General features: G+C 40.7%; 2 protein-coding genes and 1 non-coding gene across 3 annotated transcripts; 2 read left to right on the top strand and 1 right to left on the bottom strand.

The window, feature by feature from the left end:
• The first annotated feature begins 891 nt into the window (after positions 1 to 891).
• LOC135483195 (organic cation transporter protein-like) lies at positions 892 to 11,862 on the top strand. The gene is made up of 11 exons (XM_064763843.1): positions 892 to 1,176; positions 4,800 to 5,011; positions 5,481 to 5,711; positions 6,417 to 6,613; positions 7,025 to 7,155; positions 7,650 to 7,905; positions 8,876 to 9,010; positions 9,473 to 9,558; positions 9,874 to 9,994; positions 10,281 to 10,353; positions 10,542 to 11,862. Exons 1-11 carry the CDS (start codon positions 1,044 to 1,046, stop codon positions 10,767 to 10,769), a joined length of 1,803 nt encoding a protein of 600 aa, XP_064619913.1. The 5' UTR covers positions 892 to 1,043; the 3' UTR covers positions 10,770 to 11,862.
• On the bottom strand, positions 11,829 to 19,625 carry LOC135483192 (cholinesterase 2-like). Its single transcript, XM_064763839.1, has 10 exons — positions 19,240 to 19,625; positions 17,260 to 17,324; positions 16,686 to 16,847; positions 15,357 to 15,498; positions 14,866 to 15,051; positions 14,277 to 14,476; positions 13,806 to 13,962; positions 13,318 to 13,487; positions 12,716 to 13,023; positions 11,829 to 12,524 (listed from the first exon to the last, which is right to left on the bottom strand). The coding sequence occupies exons 1-10, from the start codon at positions 19,373 to 19,375 to the stop codon at positions 12,185 to 12,187; spliced, it is 1,866 nt and encodes a 621-aa protein (XP_064619909.1). The 5' UTR covers positions 19,376 to 19,625; the 3' UTR covers positions 11,829 to 12,184.
• Positions 18,271 to 18,352, top strand: Trnas-cga (transfer RNA serine (anticodon CGA)). The gene has a single exon. It is a non-coding gene; the product is annotated as a tRNA-Ser (tRNA).
• Positions 19,626 to 19,819: the final 194 nt, after the last annotated feature.

The following is a 19,819-nucleotide window of genomic DNA, read 5'->3' as shown; positions in this document are numbered from 1 at the left end:
CGACGCCCCAGTTGCTCCATCCACGGTAGTCCTGTTCACTTTGTCGGTCAAGAGCTTCAATTATCTACCTATTAAACAATACGCTGCAATTTTAACTATTGGCCTACCTTGTGTATGCAGATACATTACAAACAACAGTATTAGACTACGAAAAAAACAAGTGGTTTAAGAGTGGTCGTAGAGGAAACTATCCATTAACTGAGATTTGGTGATCATTTACGGTTAATTTACCAATCGTTCCCAACAAGTGGATAATATATTGTTCTCAAGTATTTGGGCGTACATAACCTCTACTTTAGTGTTTCCTTGACTGTAGTTGTTGCTAAGCCTCACCAACGATAAAAGAAAAAAAATGCATATGAAAGCCAAGAGGGCTGTTCTGAAATTAAGAATTCAAAACTTGACTACGAAATTGAAAAGCATACCTTGTTACTAAAAATGTTGCTCTTCGAAACTCGAAATCGGAATTCAAAAGTTAACTTCGAAATTTTGAGCGTGATCTCGAAATTCAAAACTCGACTTTACAATTTAATGACAAAACTACATCGTAATACAACCTCGACTCAAAGATTCAAAACTTCATTTCCAAATTAACAATTGTGACATTAAGACCATGGGCAACTCTTGTCCGGAAAAAGAGACGGAGGCTTGCAATAGCCAGATGACCTGACTTCACAAATATCAGGTTCCCGGACGGCGACAGCTCACAGCGCGCAGTCATAATAGGCATGATAGCGGTTCAAACAGCTTAAGCTTACCATGGCATCATATATTTATTAACCTAGTTACTAACCATTCCCAACCTCCAATACTTACCAAATGCCCCAATTACAATAAACGGTCAAGCCGGCGGTTGCTTGTCAAAAGCCAATGGGAAGCTATATATGAAGATTCGCCGATCGGATAGCGAATTGTCTCGGTCAAACAATTGGACGAGCGCCGGCGGAGTGCGGTGGACTTCATGATCGTTTTTTCCGAGACTCGACCTCGGGCATTGGTTCCGATTACGCTGTTAACAGTTACGGACCTAAGCAGCTGCAAGGATGGCAATGGAAGTGGATGAAGCTTTGGCCTTGCTGGGAAGATTTAGCCGCTGGCATGTTGTCATCTATGTCGTCCTCAGTGTCAGCACCACATTTCCGGCATGTTGGCATGTGTTGGCCATCGTGTTCCTTGGTGAGTTATATCGTAGGCGTCGTGCATGAGTGGATTGTGTGCAATTAAAAACATTGTAAAATTTGGAAACTTAATTTATTAGGTCGTAGGGATGGGCGAACTACCTCAAGTTATCAAATTCTAATGAATTTGACAAGTTTTCTAAACTTTTACAATGTTTGACATGATCCCCTTGTGAATTTTAGTGCATGATTGAATACCCTCGCTGCCTTTGCCGGGTTGCTTTCTAGCACACTTATTTACGATCAGCAATTGGTTTACCCGCTGTTTGAAATCAAATAAACTTTAACCAAATTTGCAAGTACGTCCAAGTCTTATTATTGGGTCAAAGATCAGGCCTGTGATCAGAATTCAAGTCATAAGTCTGATGTGCGACCACTTAGAAATGACTTTAAAGTACGTAAGATATGCAATGCATGTTAAGACCGAAATATTTGTACTGGTTTCATAAATTGCAAGCATGCATGATCACTGTATATTATATTTACGGCTGTTGCCATTATCACTAATGGGTCAAACTGCTTTATACCATTGCCCTTCAACCAGACATGGGAATAATGTGCTTAATGAAAACGTTACTAATGACGCTGACTTAGTGACTAAATGCTTTGACTGGGGCCTACGGCGAACTTTCAATTACAAAATGGGCGCCACACCTCGTGACTTGACTAGGCCAATGCCTATCTAGACCATTTACAAGCGGGAGGCTTAACTTCTCACACCTGTGAAGCAACAGACTAAAGCTACAACGTATTAAAGCAATGATGACAAAGCTTCTAAGAATTTCGCAAGGGTTGTGCCGAGACCGCCAGAACTCTAGTCGTGTATTGTCAACTATCGCCCTACTTGTTCGTTTTAAAATTACCATGGTGGGAAAAAAACGAGATCCAGGGGGTTCGTGGTTGGTGTGAGGTGATAGGGGACATCCTGGACTAACATGTCAATAGTAAGGTTCTCTGTTACCAATGCTAGCTTCGGGGAGTATTAGATAACTGCGACAACGTCGTTTCCTCAAACCAATGTTTCCTTATCAACACTTTCTCTCAGCTGGAATACGCTATAATCTAAACCACAAGCCATGATCAGTTATTGCCGTGCTTTCTGGGCAGAATACGCATGATAAGTAAGTTTTCATTTGCCGAACATTTTATGATTGTCCTCATTCGCTGTGGTGGGTTCTTGCGTCTGAAAGGGCAAGGGTGGACAACGGCAGTTTGTTTTCTTTGGTTTTATCTTGACAATATTATGTTCGGTGTTGGGAGATTCTGAAATTAGCGATTGGAGGTATGTAACCGGCATGCAGACCTTGATTTATGCTCCCAAGTCCAATCGGTGGGAATAATGTCATAGAAATAGGTTGGCGAATATATCAGGTAGCATAATTGTCGACTATTCATTGCCATTATTACTAAATGTTGGTTCTAATGAGGCGTTTAACACAAAATATATGAATTGCTGTAACCCTTTCCATCATGCATATTATGTCAAAATACAGAATAACACAACGGATAAGTACACGTAAGGCTTTTGCGATCATTGACGAGGACTGGAGTATGAAATACTGTGAGCATTCTAACGATCTCGACACTCTGCAGTTATCAAACGTGCAGTGTCAATGCATTATACTTTTTGTCACAGATTTCCCAAATAAATGTACTCTTTGAAAAATGATATTTCGAAAACATCCGAAATACCGGTAACATAATAACTTGGATCATTTTGAATCACTCGTGCTACAAGCATACCCTGCTGCACACATGAATAATGGCGGCTTCCTTTGTTATTTAGGTGGACAAGCGCTGATTTCCGAATGCCGTTAGTATGTATAAAGCCAATAAAAACGCGCCAAAATGTTATTGAAAAACAATCTTGGTATATAGTCATCAGTACTATTTGGCTTTTAATTGTTTGAGCTTACAATGGTTTATTCGATGTTACTCGTTCCTTCATCCAGCATGGCCTAAATACTATGATATTATTATAATCAACCTATAATTTGTGCTTTTTATCTCTGATAGTTAACGCATCTTATACAAAAAGCGAATTACACGGATTGCTACTCTTCGATAATGGCTCTGTCATGTGATCTTATGGGCGCTATGTGACCGGGTGGGTTTGGCAGGTGTTTTGTTTTTATATAAAAAAACCAGTCGAGTCATTTGTGCATGATACAAGCGTACTTTTACGACATCGGAGTGTTTGAAAGAAGAGCCGTGAGTAAAACATGTATTAGTTCTGTGCGAATATCATCGTTTATGTCTGCAGAAGAGAAATGGGCAAATTTTAGCTCTTACCATGAACAATTATATAAAGAAAAACATTGATTTTGACCATTATCATCCGTCTATCCTCTTAGCTGACTTATTATTTTGGTCACATTATCATATACATGTATTTAGCTTTACTCGTACTAGGTCAATTAGCCTTAATATGTAATTAATCAGCCAAGTACTGTGTTGGTGACATACACGTAATCATGGTGTATTCGACTTGCATCGGCTGTGGAGAGGACTACCATACAACTGTGCAATCGTCATCATAAAATGATTTGAACTAACTGGGTTCAATCTTGATTAAGGAGTAGTTCAGTGACTATGATTCGACCGGCGAATATTGCATGTTGCATGAACATCCTAATTACTGTCGTTTTCTTTGGACTTATTATCATGATATACACACGCAAACCTTTGCGCACAAATGTAACTAGGAAATAGCCAAGCCAAGGGAAGAACATCTCATAGCAAACCTTTTAATCACGTTGATAGGTGTCGGCATCTAAAATTTAAAGAAATCCTCTCTATATAGATATAGTACTTTGGTTAAGACTTCTGTACCAGATATCTGATTCTATCATGCCGATTTTGCACCCCATTAGGTCACAACAGTAGTTATTATTCATATTTGTTGCGCCAATTATAGCTCTCAAAACATTGAAAGCAGATTTATTTTTGCCATTGACCTTGTCGTAGTGTCATTCAACATTCTGGTCTGAATAATATAATGGCGTATTTCCCTCTTCTGCAAAGGCCCTATTAATCTTGATAAGCATTACAATTGCTCTCTCCAATTAATGCCTCCATTACGCTATGGCTGTACCCACTTCAGTAATTGTCTGAAAGTACTCCGGAGACAATGTTCTGCTCTTCAAGTTCTAATTAATTCCGCAATCCTAAACACGTGACATGATGTCTGAAGCTGATCATGTGTTGATGGTAGTTACAAGTCAATGTCCAAGCCTGTTCAATACCATTGCAATATTGCAGTCTGGACGAGTTTACTGTTGAAGTTGGTTGGTCAACACTACTCTAACATTTCGCCCAAACAATTAATGTACGCATGCGCGTACCGTTGAACGTAGCGATATAACAACATAGATCTTTCATCGCTCGGCAATGTTTAGTTTTATCTCTACCTGAGTCACACGAAAAAATGAACACGAAGGGCTTTAACAATACTTTGCTAATCAAAATCTATTAAGGAGTTTTGCTACACAACAAGTTAGACGTTCTACAACCATCCTTTACTTCATGTATGCAAATCTAAAGTTAGAAGACAATGTAAGCAACTTTTACCGTGCTAGAGGAATGTGATCTCTCAAAGAGCTGTTGTATTTATTCCTCCAGGTGGCGTGCCAGACTACCACTGTAAGGTGCCCCCTGGCGAGGCGAACACAAGTATCCCAATGGTCAGAAATGACGAAGGAAAGCAAGTGCGAGACAAGTGTCACATCTTTGGAAATCAAACTTTAAATGGCGTGGTCTACAACAATGTCTCGGTGCCTTGTAACGATGGATTCACATATATCACGGATTATAAGAATACGATTGTTATGGAGGTAAGTTTCGCAAAATTATTCTTGAAACAACGATCAAGCATTGGACGCTAATAATTTTGCATCCAACAGATGAACATCAGTACAATTCCCTCCCCGAACATTATAACTGAATTATTTTCCTGTTAGCCAAAGATATGTATTGAGAACAGGTTGACGTGTACATATACTTCCCTAAATCCTACTTCGGAAAAATAATGGTCACGCTACATGTAGCTGTTTATGGTATGGAAACTATGAAATAATATGGGGATAACCAAAAACAGAACACTGGGCTAGATCTTCTGGGCAAGAAGGTGGAAATAAAATGAAAGGTTTTCGGCCAACCATTTGTTTTTTTAAAGATATCAGGCGATGCATGTCGCAACATTACTGAACAAAGGAACATCTTTCTCCACCATCCAACTCGTTCGAGCATTTGCTCTATCACTACATACACACGGTTATTAACCGTTCAAATCTTGTTTTTCAGTGGGAACTTGTGTGCGAAAGAGAATACATGAAGGACATGACCCAGACATTTTTCGTTCTCGGCGTCATGGCAGGAGCAATGGTGTTCACCACTTTGTCCGATAACTTCGGCAGGAAACCAGTGTTCATTGGCGTGAATTGGGCTATGGTCATCATTGGGACCATACAGGTCTTCATAAACGATTACTACGTGTTCACCTTCTTTCGATTTCTCACAGGGGCTTTGCAACAGGTAAGCTGACGTAGTCATTAGAAATCATCTGAAAACATCCTTTGTACCAACACACTGTCAATGTCAATATTCATCACTTTAGTACATCTGGTTACTGTACAGGGACAATGTTTATTTCTAGTTACTTGTGGTACAAGTAAATACAATGTACACAAAAGCGTATGCATTTCAAACCGATCGTTTGCGTACATGCACCGCCTACTTGGCGGTATTCATATCATTGAATATAAAAATAATGGACTTTACCGAGTCTAGAGTATCGCCACTGCAATTACAGAAATTGGAAATTGATGCATCGAAATCTGTAATCTAGAATCATATATCTCCCATACCAGCCATTTATTTATCATTTTGAAAATTACAAAATCAAAAGCATTGTCACGTACACATTAATCGTGCATAGTTCAACTAATGCTGACAATTAAGCTTACGCGTTGAAAATGTATGGAACCGTTTCGGTGCAAAAGCTTATCATTTTCCATGTTATTTCGCATTTTGATATCTTAGTTTAAGAAACGTAGCATGTTCTCCAAAACATTTCGCCGGTGCTGTACATGTATATCTTACGATCGACGAAAATAACCAGAGTGCACCTCATGGTTATAACTAACACCGCGGATCGATGGTCTCTTGCACTTGATCTTCGTTCTGGTCAAGTTGTTTAAGAGCATCTGCACTCACTTTTAATGCTGTCTCTTCTTTAAGGGAATTGTGCTGTCCGGGTTTGTTCTCTGCTGTGAGATCTTCCCAGCTGATCAACGAACCTTCGCCGGTATCATCGTTCAGACGTTCTGGGCCGTAGCCATGATGATCCAGGCAGGTATAGGATATGCGGTCAGAGACTGGAGGATGTTCCAACTGGCGATATCCTTGCCCATGGTTGTCACTGTTGTCGGATTCTGGTGAGTATTTCTGACTTAGATTACTACAGGTTTATTGCTTCACGCTATACCTCCAAGTCGAAAATCATGATAAGCATCTTTAAGATTCATAGCTGAAACCTTGTTCAGTTTTGTGTACATGTTCATGCGCATGTACAAGCGTTGCAATGTTTTTACCAGAATCTTGTTACGAATGACCGAGCACATGCACGCGAAACAGAATAAGATCTTAGCTGATAATCTTATAAAACGTTTTTGGATTTTCGACGTTTGCAGACGGACACGAATGAATTGTTTCTGAATCATTCAGTAATAGCTAGATCTGGAATAAATCTAGAACATTTCGAACTCTATGTCGAGTCTGTTGTTCCCATGCTGTCTTTGATGTAATTTGCTTGCATTCTTTTGTTTTGATTTACCGATTTTTTTCAGGATATATCCAGAATCCGTGCCATGGCAAGTGGCCAACAACAAAGAAAAAGAAGCGGAGGAACAGTTGCGAAAGATTGCTAAGTTCAATGGTCTGAAGGACTACCCTGCACACCCGTTTACTGGAAAATCAGGTAGGCCATATCCCATGTTGTAATTGAAAGAAAGTGTCAATGAAAGAGTACTATTTAGCCGTTTCCTGATATGCCCACTCTATCATATTATCAAACATGCACTTCTTTCAAGCAGAGTGAGAAGTCACCTTTAATTCCCTGGTCCTAGGCTGTTCGCTACTGTATGGCATCATCAGGCCTGAAATAACCGGCTAAATAGTGTTAACACAGTATTACACATCTTGGTATTCAAATGGTTGATTCATGCCAACTGATGGAGAAGGATACATCGTCATGACCGCAATGTTCTAAGGACTTTATGTCCGTACGATCCGAGTACATAATAAAATCTAGGATTTGCGAGTGTGTAAGCCTAGGGTCTCAGCAGACTTGATAATATGGTACCGGCACCGCCATTCAAAATTGTTCCTAAAAATCAGCATTGTATGAAATTAAACGTGTGTTTGGAGACAAAGGTCATCCTTATCTTACGCAATTCTTTCAAATACATACAGCTCTGGCAGGGAGTCCAATCCTCAACTCCATGGAAGACGGAGACGTGTCCAGCAAAGACGAAGAGAAAACAGAGATAGAGAACACAGAAGATAAGAAAGAAGACAATCAGAAGAAGAAGTTTGATGTGAAGGCTTTATTCAACTGCTGTAAAAAGAAACCCGAGCCCAAAGAGGGACAGAAGAGGCGAGACAATATCCTTACAATATTTCGTCACCCAAAGTTGCGGCTCTATCTTGCTATCATGTGCGCCCTTTGGTGAGTTGACATGCGTACACCAGCCTTTTATGTCGGGAATCGTGAATACTTGTATTTGATGTCGTGTGGCCCACGGACGTATGTAGGCCTTATGAGTGTAAAGCGACAACAAGCACAGGTGTTATACTTACCCTTGGTGATGTCTCACTTCTCTCATTACTAATAGTAGTAATGTAGAAACCCACCTTCAATTTTGAATATCAATCTAGATTACGGTCGCACATGTACATGCTGTTTACATTACAATCTCACATGTCCCTTAACCTACCAAAGAGCATTCCCAGCATATTCAGGATATCGCTAAGATTCAGAAAAAACAATCCATAATGTTCAATATATCATTAAGATTCACGAGGACAACCTAAAATGTCCAGCATATCACCGTATATCACAGTCACATGATGACCTGGCCAGAAAATTCGGAAATCCATGAAGTGAACCTGTAAACTGGAGGCCTACCACTTTTACATTGGAGTGACCACACACACATAGTATGTGTTCGCCTTGCCCTCGAGCCAGGAACTGACATTAAATACAATCCTGCAGTGCGTTACGTCATCACCAAAGGTGTTTAGCTGTTCATAATATTCGCTTTGTTGACTCGCATTCACTCTTAATACCTGTGAAAACCATTGTACGTGTATATAGAAGGATCACAAAGCCCACGAAGCGTCAAATACCCCATTGTTTGATGTCGAACAATAGGATAGGCGTTCGCGAACTTAGAGAAATTTCTGCACTGATGAATGCTTTTAATTCAGTTTTGTACACACAAAGGCTTGTTGTAAATAATTTATTATGATGCGTGTTTGCATAACACCAGTATATTCTTGAGCATTTGTGGTCCTTTGGAAGATACTCGCCTGCAGCATCACGCAGCAGGCCGGAAAATGCATATGTTGTTTTGTCAATTCTTATCACCGAAATGGAGCATAAATTGGGTGATAGGTAATGATATTTATATTTTCAGGTTCGTGAATAGTTTAGTGTACTTCGGTTTGTCCTTGAGTACCGCTGACCTTGCCGGAAATAGATACATGAACTACTTCGTCAGTGGATTGGTAGAAATGATAGCTTACGGTCAAAGTTATTTCGTTTTAAAACGGTATGCCTTCTAGATATCTTGCCACATAATAACTAAAGTTAACTGTATCCACACACCACCATTGAAAATCTAAAAGATACTGTTATTCGAGAGCTTCGAGTGATTCGTGCAGCAATCATCCAGAAATAAGACAAAAAAGGTCAATTTGACTCATACACCTGTTGATACACCAGTTGATAATGTCTGCAGTCCTGTAGTCAAGAATATAATATATTCTTGACTACAAAACAGTGATAAGTCTTATCTTATCTAGACTTATCACTGTTTTTTCAGTCAAAGCGTAGTTGTGCTTATTAACTAATTTCCTTGTCCTGGTAAAAGAAGAAAGTTGTTACGGCGATATGTTAAGAGCTTAGAGATCAAGTCACATACTAATATTGGCCTACGATATTTTTAATAGTTTGCACCTTACTCCGGTTAATTGTCCTAAATCGATAGTTGACACGTCTTGCTTTTTTGCAGTTTCGGGCGGCGAATTCCTCTTTGTATATATCATACTATCGCAGGCGTCGGTCTTGTAATATCTATAGCAATCCCTGCTAAAACAGGTTGGTCATGATAACATTCAATCTTTAAAAGTGAAATATTTCTGTTCGATAACATTGCGAGAACGCAATATATAATGTACTGCATAGTGACTGTACAATATGGAGGCTACGTGTAATACTTGCAAAGAGGATATTTATATGCTTGAATATCATTATACCTGCTTGATGAGTGACATTTTAGCTTATGACTGCCTCAACTGGCATGACTGGTTGTGCTTTTCAGTGACATTTGCTTATACCAAGTAACAATTACACCCCCCTGGCTTGTATTCTCTCTCCGAGGTGCGAATGAATCGATAAAATCACTTCTTTCAGCCAGTGGGACTGACCTGACCGGCCTTGTTATCTGCTTCAACATGATCGGTAAATTCGGAATATCAGCATCTTTCGGCGAGGTCTTCCTCTACGCCGGCGAGTTGTTCCCTACCAATGTGAGGTAAGATAAGAACTTCAATGCAATCTGTCATCATCTATATCATCATCGTCATCGTAGTTGTCGTCGTCATCGACATCATCATCAACTTAGTGAAACTTTATCATCATCACCAACGTCATCGTAATCCCTTCATTATATGCCGTGCTTTCATTGGGTCTATCATGTGGCTGACGTTGTGGCTCGATACTTATTTTTGAAATCCTTGTATCCATAACTGTCGCGAAATTGTCGCTTTTTGGTTATCTTTAACATGGCGTTTCGAACATCCTCGAATTTCTTTTTCCAGGAATACAAGTATGGGTGTGTGTTCGGTTGCAGCTCGAGTTGCCGGAATGCTGGCACCATTTTCATCATTGCTGGTAAGTACGTACATTGTACTAGTATAATTGCTTTGAAGTGCCAATCCACAATGGTTCCGAATACCAAGGATGCACCTTCATCACCACAAATGATCGTCTATTGTACTGGTTCACGGGTAATGCAATCATCAGTCCATACATGTATGTTAATAAATAAATCTTAAATAAATCACTGTTCTTCGTTTAAGATGCGAAAGGTGTTCTGGCTACCTGGGGTCATATTTGGATGTCTCTCCGTGCTGGTAGGACTTCTCGCCCTCCTGCTACCAGAGACCCTGGGAAGGCCGCTCCCCCAGAACGTAGAGGAAATGGAAAGCTGGGACAGCAAGCGGGGACGAGCAAAGTCGTTTGATATCCACGCAAATATGAGGAAACGCCCGTCACGGAATATAGAAGCCGAGGACACTAATGTGTGATTGCTTACGGGGAAAATAACGTACTCTCAAGGACAGTGGGTATAAGTTTCAGGAGTACAACATGCATCAGGTAAATGGGTTTTCCGTGGATGTCATAATGTGAGTGTTGACGCAAATGAATCTGGTATGGCAAAGAAGAAAAAAATATGAATGACGTATTTACATCTAAACACTGTATAATGCTGTACATTGTATTTTATCTGTACATAATAAAATTTTTCAAGCTGGATATTAACTAGTTTGGCTGGAATCGTAAACAGTTAGATAGCATGATTGAACTAAATGTAGGTGTAGACGATCCGAAAAAGATATAGAAAAGTTGTGGGTGTATGTACAGTACATGTAGTTAGTATTTTTATTGTAATAAGATGTGTATATGGCGCTTTGAGGTCGAGAGAAGGTTTGCAGTGCTAATTACAACTACTAATCGCCTGATTTCGACCTCTGCATAATACGTCCGATAAGTTCGTCTCATTAAATCCATGAGAAATATTTATGAAATTTTCCCGAAAAATATCTCTATATTTCGTGTGGCAGAAAAACCAACCGAGAGTCCGTATATTTAAGTGAACGAAGGTTACGCGATAGTTTCTACCCGCTCGGTAAGATTGGTCGAAAAGACGAAATTATGTTCGGATTTACAATTTACTCGTTGTTGACTGATCTGTAACAGATTTTATACCAAAAGGTGTGAAATTTGCAAATGTACATGTATCAGATAACCTCGGCATATTGTATCGAGAAAAAAAAGATGAAATATATATACTTGGCGTGGGCGTCTTTTTCGTTTTATCTTTTTATATATTGTTCTCGTAATGCAGTGTCTCCTCCAAAGAGAGGCCCCCATGCTTTGAACCGTCTTCGTCTCTAGCTACATGGACATGTAATACTCCACTGGCACTGTACATAAGACATACATTTTAGGTTGCTCGGGGTTCAGAAGTTAGGTCTGGAATTCCGTATAGCGTACCGATGGGAAAATCAAAGGTTCGAGCCCCGTTGGTAGCATAATACAATACTTTGCGTCATCGCAGGTAGTTGCAGAAAAAAATTATACAGTTTGTGTCAATACAATAATTTATTTTTTACGCCTTATACAACGGAGAGAAAAAATGAAAAAGCGTCACGTATGTTTAACACTGGTACTCAAAATGTAAAATGTAATCACTGACAAGTATATGTAATATAGATAATTGAGTCAAATATGACTCTTGCTCGCTTTTAATTAAAAAATATCATAGCCATAACGGTTTTAACCAGTTGTGACAAAAGTAGCTTCGGCAATTATGCAATAGAGTTGATGAAAACGGGACAAGCGGATGAAATACATCAGAGATGTCTGCTTAATACGTAAGAGTTACTCAAGCCATATTGCCAACATGGACGCTATTCGACCACTCTCGCTAGAGGAGCGCTCACAAACTCTCACCTTGACGGACACCCTTAGCCTGCGAAAGTTTAACAGCTAGTATGATAACGGCAGTAACCAGTAGGCCACACACTCCTACGAGGAACCACAACACTGCTGAATATACCCTCAACTGAGATCTCGTAGCCTCCGCGTCTTGAAGCAAGCCCATCTTCTTTTGCAAGGCAGGTACTAGATTCTCCCAGAATCTGACACTCTTTGCCCGAAGTTTCCGTGCCATAGTCAGGTTATTGTAACAAAGGTAGATATAGTTCCCATGTTTTGGGTGATATTTTTCCCAATTGCCAACCCCTTGGGCTTTCATTACGCTCGTTGTCATTGGTTTTCTAGAACAGAGAGAATGAAAGGTATATTGTATACCTGCGTTCGTGGTTTAATATGCTTTGTCCGATTAAGCTTAAGTAAGTATTTTGAATGCATTGGATTTTGAAGTTTTATATGAAATACGGTATTTTGTTCGTCTGCCGCATTTTGCAGCGAATCAACAAACTATGCGAAACTTTCCATGATCACTCACCCTTCCTTCGCAAACTGCGTCCACAACTCCATCATGTGTTTGCTGAGGACCCTGTCTTCATTCATGTATGCGCCTTTGTGCCAGACTCGTACCAGTGCCTTCCCCGTGAAGGGTAAGCCAAACACCAACGCAAGGTCAGATTCGTGGTAGGTATAGTTTCCCAGCCAGGGCCACCACTTCCAAGGCTGGTTCTTGAGGTTCATGGAGATAGGATGGTGTACTTGGTAGAGGTAGGTCGGGATGTTCGCTGCGCTGAGAAGGGTAGCCGTGCGAAGTGTAGGCACTACCATTCTCTTATCTGTTAGGGCCTGTAACGAACAAGATGACTCTAGAAAGTGGAGTGCACAGCAGGCTTTACTCACGCATTTAAGTTCTCAGAGTGCAAGAAGCAAGAAGGGTGGGAGACAATGCCCTCAGGAATCACCGTCACCAGCGTTTCTTTATGCAGATGTTAGTCGATTTTTAGACCCCATGACAAAACGCCTAGCTACAGGCCTGAATGAAAACATTATTGCATCTAAAGCCAGAACTCACTATTTCGTCGTTCTAAGACAACAACATTTTGACGCCATGACGGCATTTACTTGAAGTAGACGACTCACCTGTTCCAGTCCCTCCCTAATTCTTATTGGATCATCTGGATTAGCCCAATCGAGATACTCAAACTCAATAACGTCTAGAACCTGCTCCGGTACGTTGACTCTGTGGTTCCACTTGTAAACAGAATCTGTCAGAATCTTCCTAAATGAGTCGCGGTTTTTCACAGATTTATCTTAAATGAAGTAATGTTAGCAAATTTTAAACATCGGTAAACATCAGAAGCCATCGGTTGGAATCCACAAGTAAATCGAACAGAGGGACGCCATTAAATAAACCTGGCAGCCCAGTACCCTAGCAAATGTGAGCCTGGGGGACAGAACAGGAAGGAACTGAAGAAGCTGGCAAAGAAGAGGAAGATATGGAGTACCCGTTGATGGCCAATGTACCGCAAGGAATCATAGGGATTAAATGTTTAACACGGGCAAGGATTTCCCAGTTCCGCTAAAAGGTACATATGTGGTTGGCCGCTCATCACGACAAGTATACGCACCTCCCATTAGTTCCATTGCAGCAAGAAATCTCATCTCTTCATGTTTGGTCAGTCCGATGATAACCGGTACTCGATTCACCTTACCAGCCTCGAGCAAGTTCTCGAGAGATTTCTTAATGATATCTCCATCTATTGTTGGCCGCACCTCATACCACATCTGCAACAGGAAAAGAAAGAACACCAATATCTCGAGTACCAGCATCAGCGCCAAAACAATCAGTGGGTGTACCAGTGACCAGGACCTGTCTTGTTCGGAATAAAGCAATCATCACCGAAGAAACAATGTCCGTCAAACATAAAAAACCTATTAGTCTTGAGAAAGATGCATTCACATCTCGTTCAAGAGCGTCTTGTTTAATTTTTTTACTCATTGTTCAGATACGAATAAAAGGTTAGAGCATGCAAAAAAGTTAATCAATGGATATTTATTTGCGGTTACTACAGTACTATTGAGTGAATGTAACATCTCACCATGTTGGTTTGGTCAACTATGATCTCCCATGACTTTTCCTTGATGCACATTATACGGTCTTCGGCACTGTCATGGTCGCAACCAAGCAGGGTCGAGGCTTCCTTGAAGGTTGAGCTGGACTGGGCGGCAGTGTTGACGCTGCGGTTGAATCTCACAGGGAGTATCGGGGCACTTTGGATAATTGCACCGTGAAATAGACCTAAACGACAAAGGCATGGCACACAATATCCCCTTTGTCAATTCCCCTTCGTCTAATTATGGACGCATTAAGCAATGTCTTTAGCAATCCTAACGAACTATGAAGAACGAAGGTATGTGGTGTCATCAAGTCCAGCGTGCGAGGACATTTACGTGACACTCGTAAATCATACTAGGTTGTACTCAAGGAATGGGGGAACGCTTCAAAACCCGACCTCGAAAGATTTACATGCATGTATACGTCATACGCCGTCGTTCGAAGCTTTTCGTATGTGTTGTGAAAAATGCAAATGTTTCATTTTGATACAAATGTAGCAGCCCTTAGTGCCCCTGTTGAATGACTAACTGGCTTTTAAGTTCAGGCAGTTTCGAATGCGACAGTAAACACACCTTTTGATTGTTGCGTCAGAAGATGAAGCCCGACGAACCATCCGCCAGCACTGTTCCCGAAGATGGTCACCTTATTCGGGTCACCGCCGAACACCTCTATGTTTTCCTGTATCCACTGGAGGGCGAGGACCTGGTCCGTGAAGCCGTAGTTCCCTGGTAGGGCATCGCTGCCAGAGCTTAGGAAACCTTGTGGGGAGAAATAGAAAGAAACCAGATGAGCACAGTTAATGCAAGAAGCAAATACGAAGAATGACTGACAGTGTCCTTGCATACATAACGCATATGGTATGGAAACAGTTCCTGTAAGGTTCTGCTACCATGATTTAGTCTGATATACATGTACATCACTAATTTAACTTTGTACGTGCTGTCATGAAGAAACAGTGTGTCCCGTCGAAACGTTGACAAGATTCGAATTGAACAACCAAGGGTAAACATTCACGAAGTCATTGGCTCATTTGATGCGATGGTATGCCTTTTACGAGCCTTACCTAAAAGTCCCAACCTGTAGTTTATGGTGACAACGACGACGCCGTATTGGGCGAGGACTGACCCATCGTAATTTGCCCCCGAACCGTCGACGTAACTTCCACCATGGATGTACATCATGACCGGGTAATTGGCTCCGCTTCCCTTCAAGTCAGAAATAATAATCGTATGACATATTAGTTTTCATTGAAAATTGGCATAAGATTGAAATTATTATTTACAGCAACTGTTCAAAGTCGACCCATGTCTTGACACCTAAAGTTCCAGGACACGGGCCCCAGGAGGCTGAGAAGCGCCACTGAGACAGTATAATGAACTTTCTATCTTGACACGTTGTCGGGACCACTGCATCCTTAGCCACACTGATCAGTTCAACGACGCACCGACAGACTGCGAAGCAACTGGCCTTTGCCCATGCATGCCGATAAGAAGTTGTATCGGAACGATGGTTCTACCATGTTCTTCATATACATCAGTCCCAATGTTGCCCGTACAGAGACACAAAAATGTTACGACGTCGTATTTGCTGGCCATTTTAATATTGCCTCCAATGAAATTAGTCCCAGTTGCTCAAGTAGGACTCTATAATGTGACTACAATTAGGGAGCAGATTTGCCTCCCACAGAAGAAGAACTATACATATTGTCTGAGTCACTCTTCTTAAGGTGCAATGATGCAAATATTAAACTCACTGCCTCACCACGGAAGAGTCGTGAAACTCAGTCTTTGATCAATACTAAGCTATTTCATTAAGACTCATTGCCCCGCTCTCCTACTGTTAGCACATAGGATGAATATGCCATGCTACCAAATAAATCGGACAACCCCGTCAGTAACAACCCGAAAATCGATCGGGTCCTCTCTAATAATCTTGACATGCATTGAGTTCTCTGGGGTCTGTGACCAGGATTGCTCGTTAATAAGTGGAGTCACGGATCGGAATCATCAGGAGAGCTTGATGCACTATACTGTAATGTTCTTCATGACAGTATTGACTTCCATCTCATTCATACACAAGAACTATAAAACACCGTGCTGAATTGCACAACAATTGGAAAGACAAATCGAGCTTGAGCTGGTTATGGTAACAGTATGGAAAAAGAAACGGGATATCCGATCAACAAAACCGGGAAGGACTTTGAAGACGTTTGATCGTCTTTAAAGATGCACCAACCCAAGACGCATAAGGGGTTTACCGTGCGATGCATATTAGCATTGTGTGTACAATAGCTTGCTTAATACCAGGTTGTATTTTAAAATCATGTTGCACTTTCAGCTAAGTTGGATTTTCGACATGGCCATGCAATATATGCACAGACAAATTTAGTTACCTGATACGGCGCGAAGATGTTTAGATAAAGACATTCTTCGCTCATATTCAGGGACGGTGGGCTCCTCACCGGTACGTATAGGGGGTCAGGGTCTTGAGGGCACATTGGTCCAGGCTCTAAAGCGTCCTTGACATCGAACCAGAAGGGATGATACTTGGCCCGCTAGAAGAAAATGTTACATCAAGAGAAGTGCGAGAGGATTCGAGTAAACGAAGAAATTGATAAGTATGCAATGATGCCGGGGGTACTACCAGACATACATTCAGATTAGATCGATGCTGTTTTTCCTTCGATGAGAACCATAATTTTGATTTTCCTTCCGATTCACTTGTTCAGTTTTAACATCCAAACGTGTCAACTGTAAAATTGACAACATACCCAAAACTTAGTCAAAAATGATTTCTTACATTTTCGCAATGTTCAACAAGAACAGTGAAGCAAGGTTTAATCAATCTACGCTGTAGGTCCCAGAAATAGTAGGTTAGTGGTGGCTGAATCGAACTCATGTCGGTGCAAATGAAACATTATCAAACTTAAGAATATCGTAGGCTGTTCAATTTCTGAAGGAATTTACCTCGAATCTTTCAGCTTTCCCATACGGCACGCCCAGATAACTGTCAACTTGTGTTGTTACTTGATCTAAAAAGATGACACGATCAAATGACAGTAACAACCCTTCATGAAATGAACACACTCTTGTCCAGTCAAAGCTTACTGATCACCCTTCGTACGCTGTCAACAATGGGCAGCGTTTCTAAGCGCAAATGAGTTAAACGTACAAACTAGATTGTAATCTAGACCATTTAAATTAGACTGATCTGTGATCTTCAAAAAGACAATTGTTCAGCGAGCCGAACTCATCAGGTGATTACGATTTTTTTTTTTTTTTTTTTTTTTTTAATTTTTCAAGTCTACATTTTATTTGGCAAATACTTCGTTTTGAACATTCCAGATCAAGTGCTCGGCTTTGGCTTTACTGGAGAGGGTTTATTAGACCCGTCAGCTTTAAGGCGAATTTGTCAAGTTACAGAGGATTAGGCATGCCACTAAATTAGTGATACGGAAGTGTCGTGGCATTTGTTCCTAATCACACTTAAGACAATATTACCTTGTGCGTGTTTCTTTGATCAGCAATACAAATGCAAGAGACATGCCGACCCGAGGAACAACTTGACAAAACCAATTTGTTCCTTTTCATGTAAATTGTTATCTTATTGGGCACCAATGCGTTTAATACATACTAAGTGTAGAAACACACTTCTCTTAAATACCGAGTTCGTTCGCTGAAAATGATATGCAGTTTGAAATTGAATTTAAGATTTTCGGCAAGGTTTAAATTACAATAATTTCAAACTGGGCTTGATTGTTTGAATCCCTGACAAATGCTTTCAAAGAGATGTTTTGGTAAGGGTTAGCTATAGAATATTTTGGTAGTGATGACCTTTTTTGAGGAATTTCTCAGGGATTGTGCAATTGAGCCTCGAACTGTGTGGTTTGCCTACAGTTGCCAAATTTGCAGATGTCAAACTCAAGCTTAGATCGCTCTAAGTGTAAGCTTCATGAACTCATGTTACGCCTCCAACTGGCTGCAATGGCCGAGAGGTTAAGGCGTTGGATTCGAAATCCAATGGGGTCTCCCCGCGCAGGTTCGAACCCTGCTTGCAGCGTTTTCTTAATGAAATTTTTTCAACAATTTATTAATTTTTGATTCCACAGATATAAAAAAGTATTACATGTGGTATTCATCATTAATATATAGAAATATTAGTCGAACTTCAATGATAAATTTTCATGTGATCATATCGTGCTATTATAAACGACTAAACGCAACACTATGTATATGGCGTTTTTTTTCTGACGACTCCCGCCGTTCCCTGTGTTAACGTTGGTACAATGTATCCTTAAAGAGCAGGGCGTACAAACTCCCGATTGTTAGTGATGTCACGTAGTTTCCTTTATTCATGATGATGCATCAGCATAGCACACCTTGATTTTTGTATCACTCCATGATACCTGTCTATCCTTGGATAGAAACGAGTTCATCCAACAAAGAAAGGTAAGAGGAGGAACTCAATTCAGTGAAACTCAATAATGAAATTGAGTTGTGATAAACATTCTTCAACTGGTACAGACTTCATAGTGCAGTACATGTATTACGTGTAGATGATATTAGTGGCCTGTGCACTTCTAATAATGCAGGATCTGTAGCAACTGATTCGAGGGCCTAACGCCACCGTCCAGTCATCACACTGGAGTAAACCGAGCCAATGCATTTTGATGTACATTAACATGGTGCACTAAACACTTTAAAAAGGACAATTGTAGCAACCAGAGTTTCATCGTCTTATGGAACACATATAAAAGGTCATGTGATTTAGCTGAAGCACCTATAAAACGTCATGTCATTCAGCTAAGACCTAAACAGAATTTCTAATGAGTTTTACTAGACATTTTTATCAGAAAGATTGCACATCTAAAGTTGATCACGACCATTGATTTCTTTTAGATAGAAGAAAGTATGAAAAAATATTTAATGGAAAAGAGAAAAACTTACCTAAGCCATAGTCGTTATCCTCTCGCACCCCTTTAATCTTCCCTTGCTTCGTCTCCACGACCACATACTTGACACTGACGACACTCTGAACAGCTCGTCCAGCTACCAGCACCGCCAACAAAAGTCGCATCCACATCCTAACCTTACTCCCACAAGCATGCCGACCAAATATTACCGAGCGTACGGAACCCAGTTTGCGCCGAGTGCTAGCTTCATTGGCGCGGGATAAGCGAACGGTCCCAATAGCGTGTGCGGCAGTAGTCCATTCGCTAGAGTCTGCGCCTCTTCTGGCCTACAACCCCCGGGATGCACCAGCCTTTATTTAAAAACCGGAGTCACCCTATGCTATAACCTGGTGTCGGGCAAATGCAGAATCTCCTGGATGATTTAAGGTGCCCACACCATTGGTGATACGGGCACTGCCTCATGGGCTGTGGACAAATTCTATGTAATTAGCATCTGGATGCTTCAAATATTCATTTGAACTCGAGGAATATTAGATTCCGGGATCTAATTTGACCTTGGTCATTTGGTGTATGCTGCAAACGTACATGTTTTGGATTTACACTGACCGATATCA

Source organism: Lineus longissimus, chromosome 2 (assembly GCF_910592395.1).
Source record: "Lineus longissimus chromosome 2, tnLinLong1.2, whole genome shotgun sequence".
NCBI classification, from domain to species: Eukaryota; Metazoa; Nemertea; class Pilidiophora; order Heteronemertea; family Lineidae; genus Lineus; species Lineus longissimus.
The sequence above is the reverse complement of the archived record's forward strand: the minus strand, read 5'-3'. Positions and strand labels throughout refer to the sequence as shown.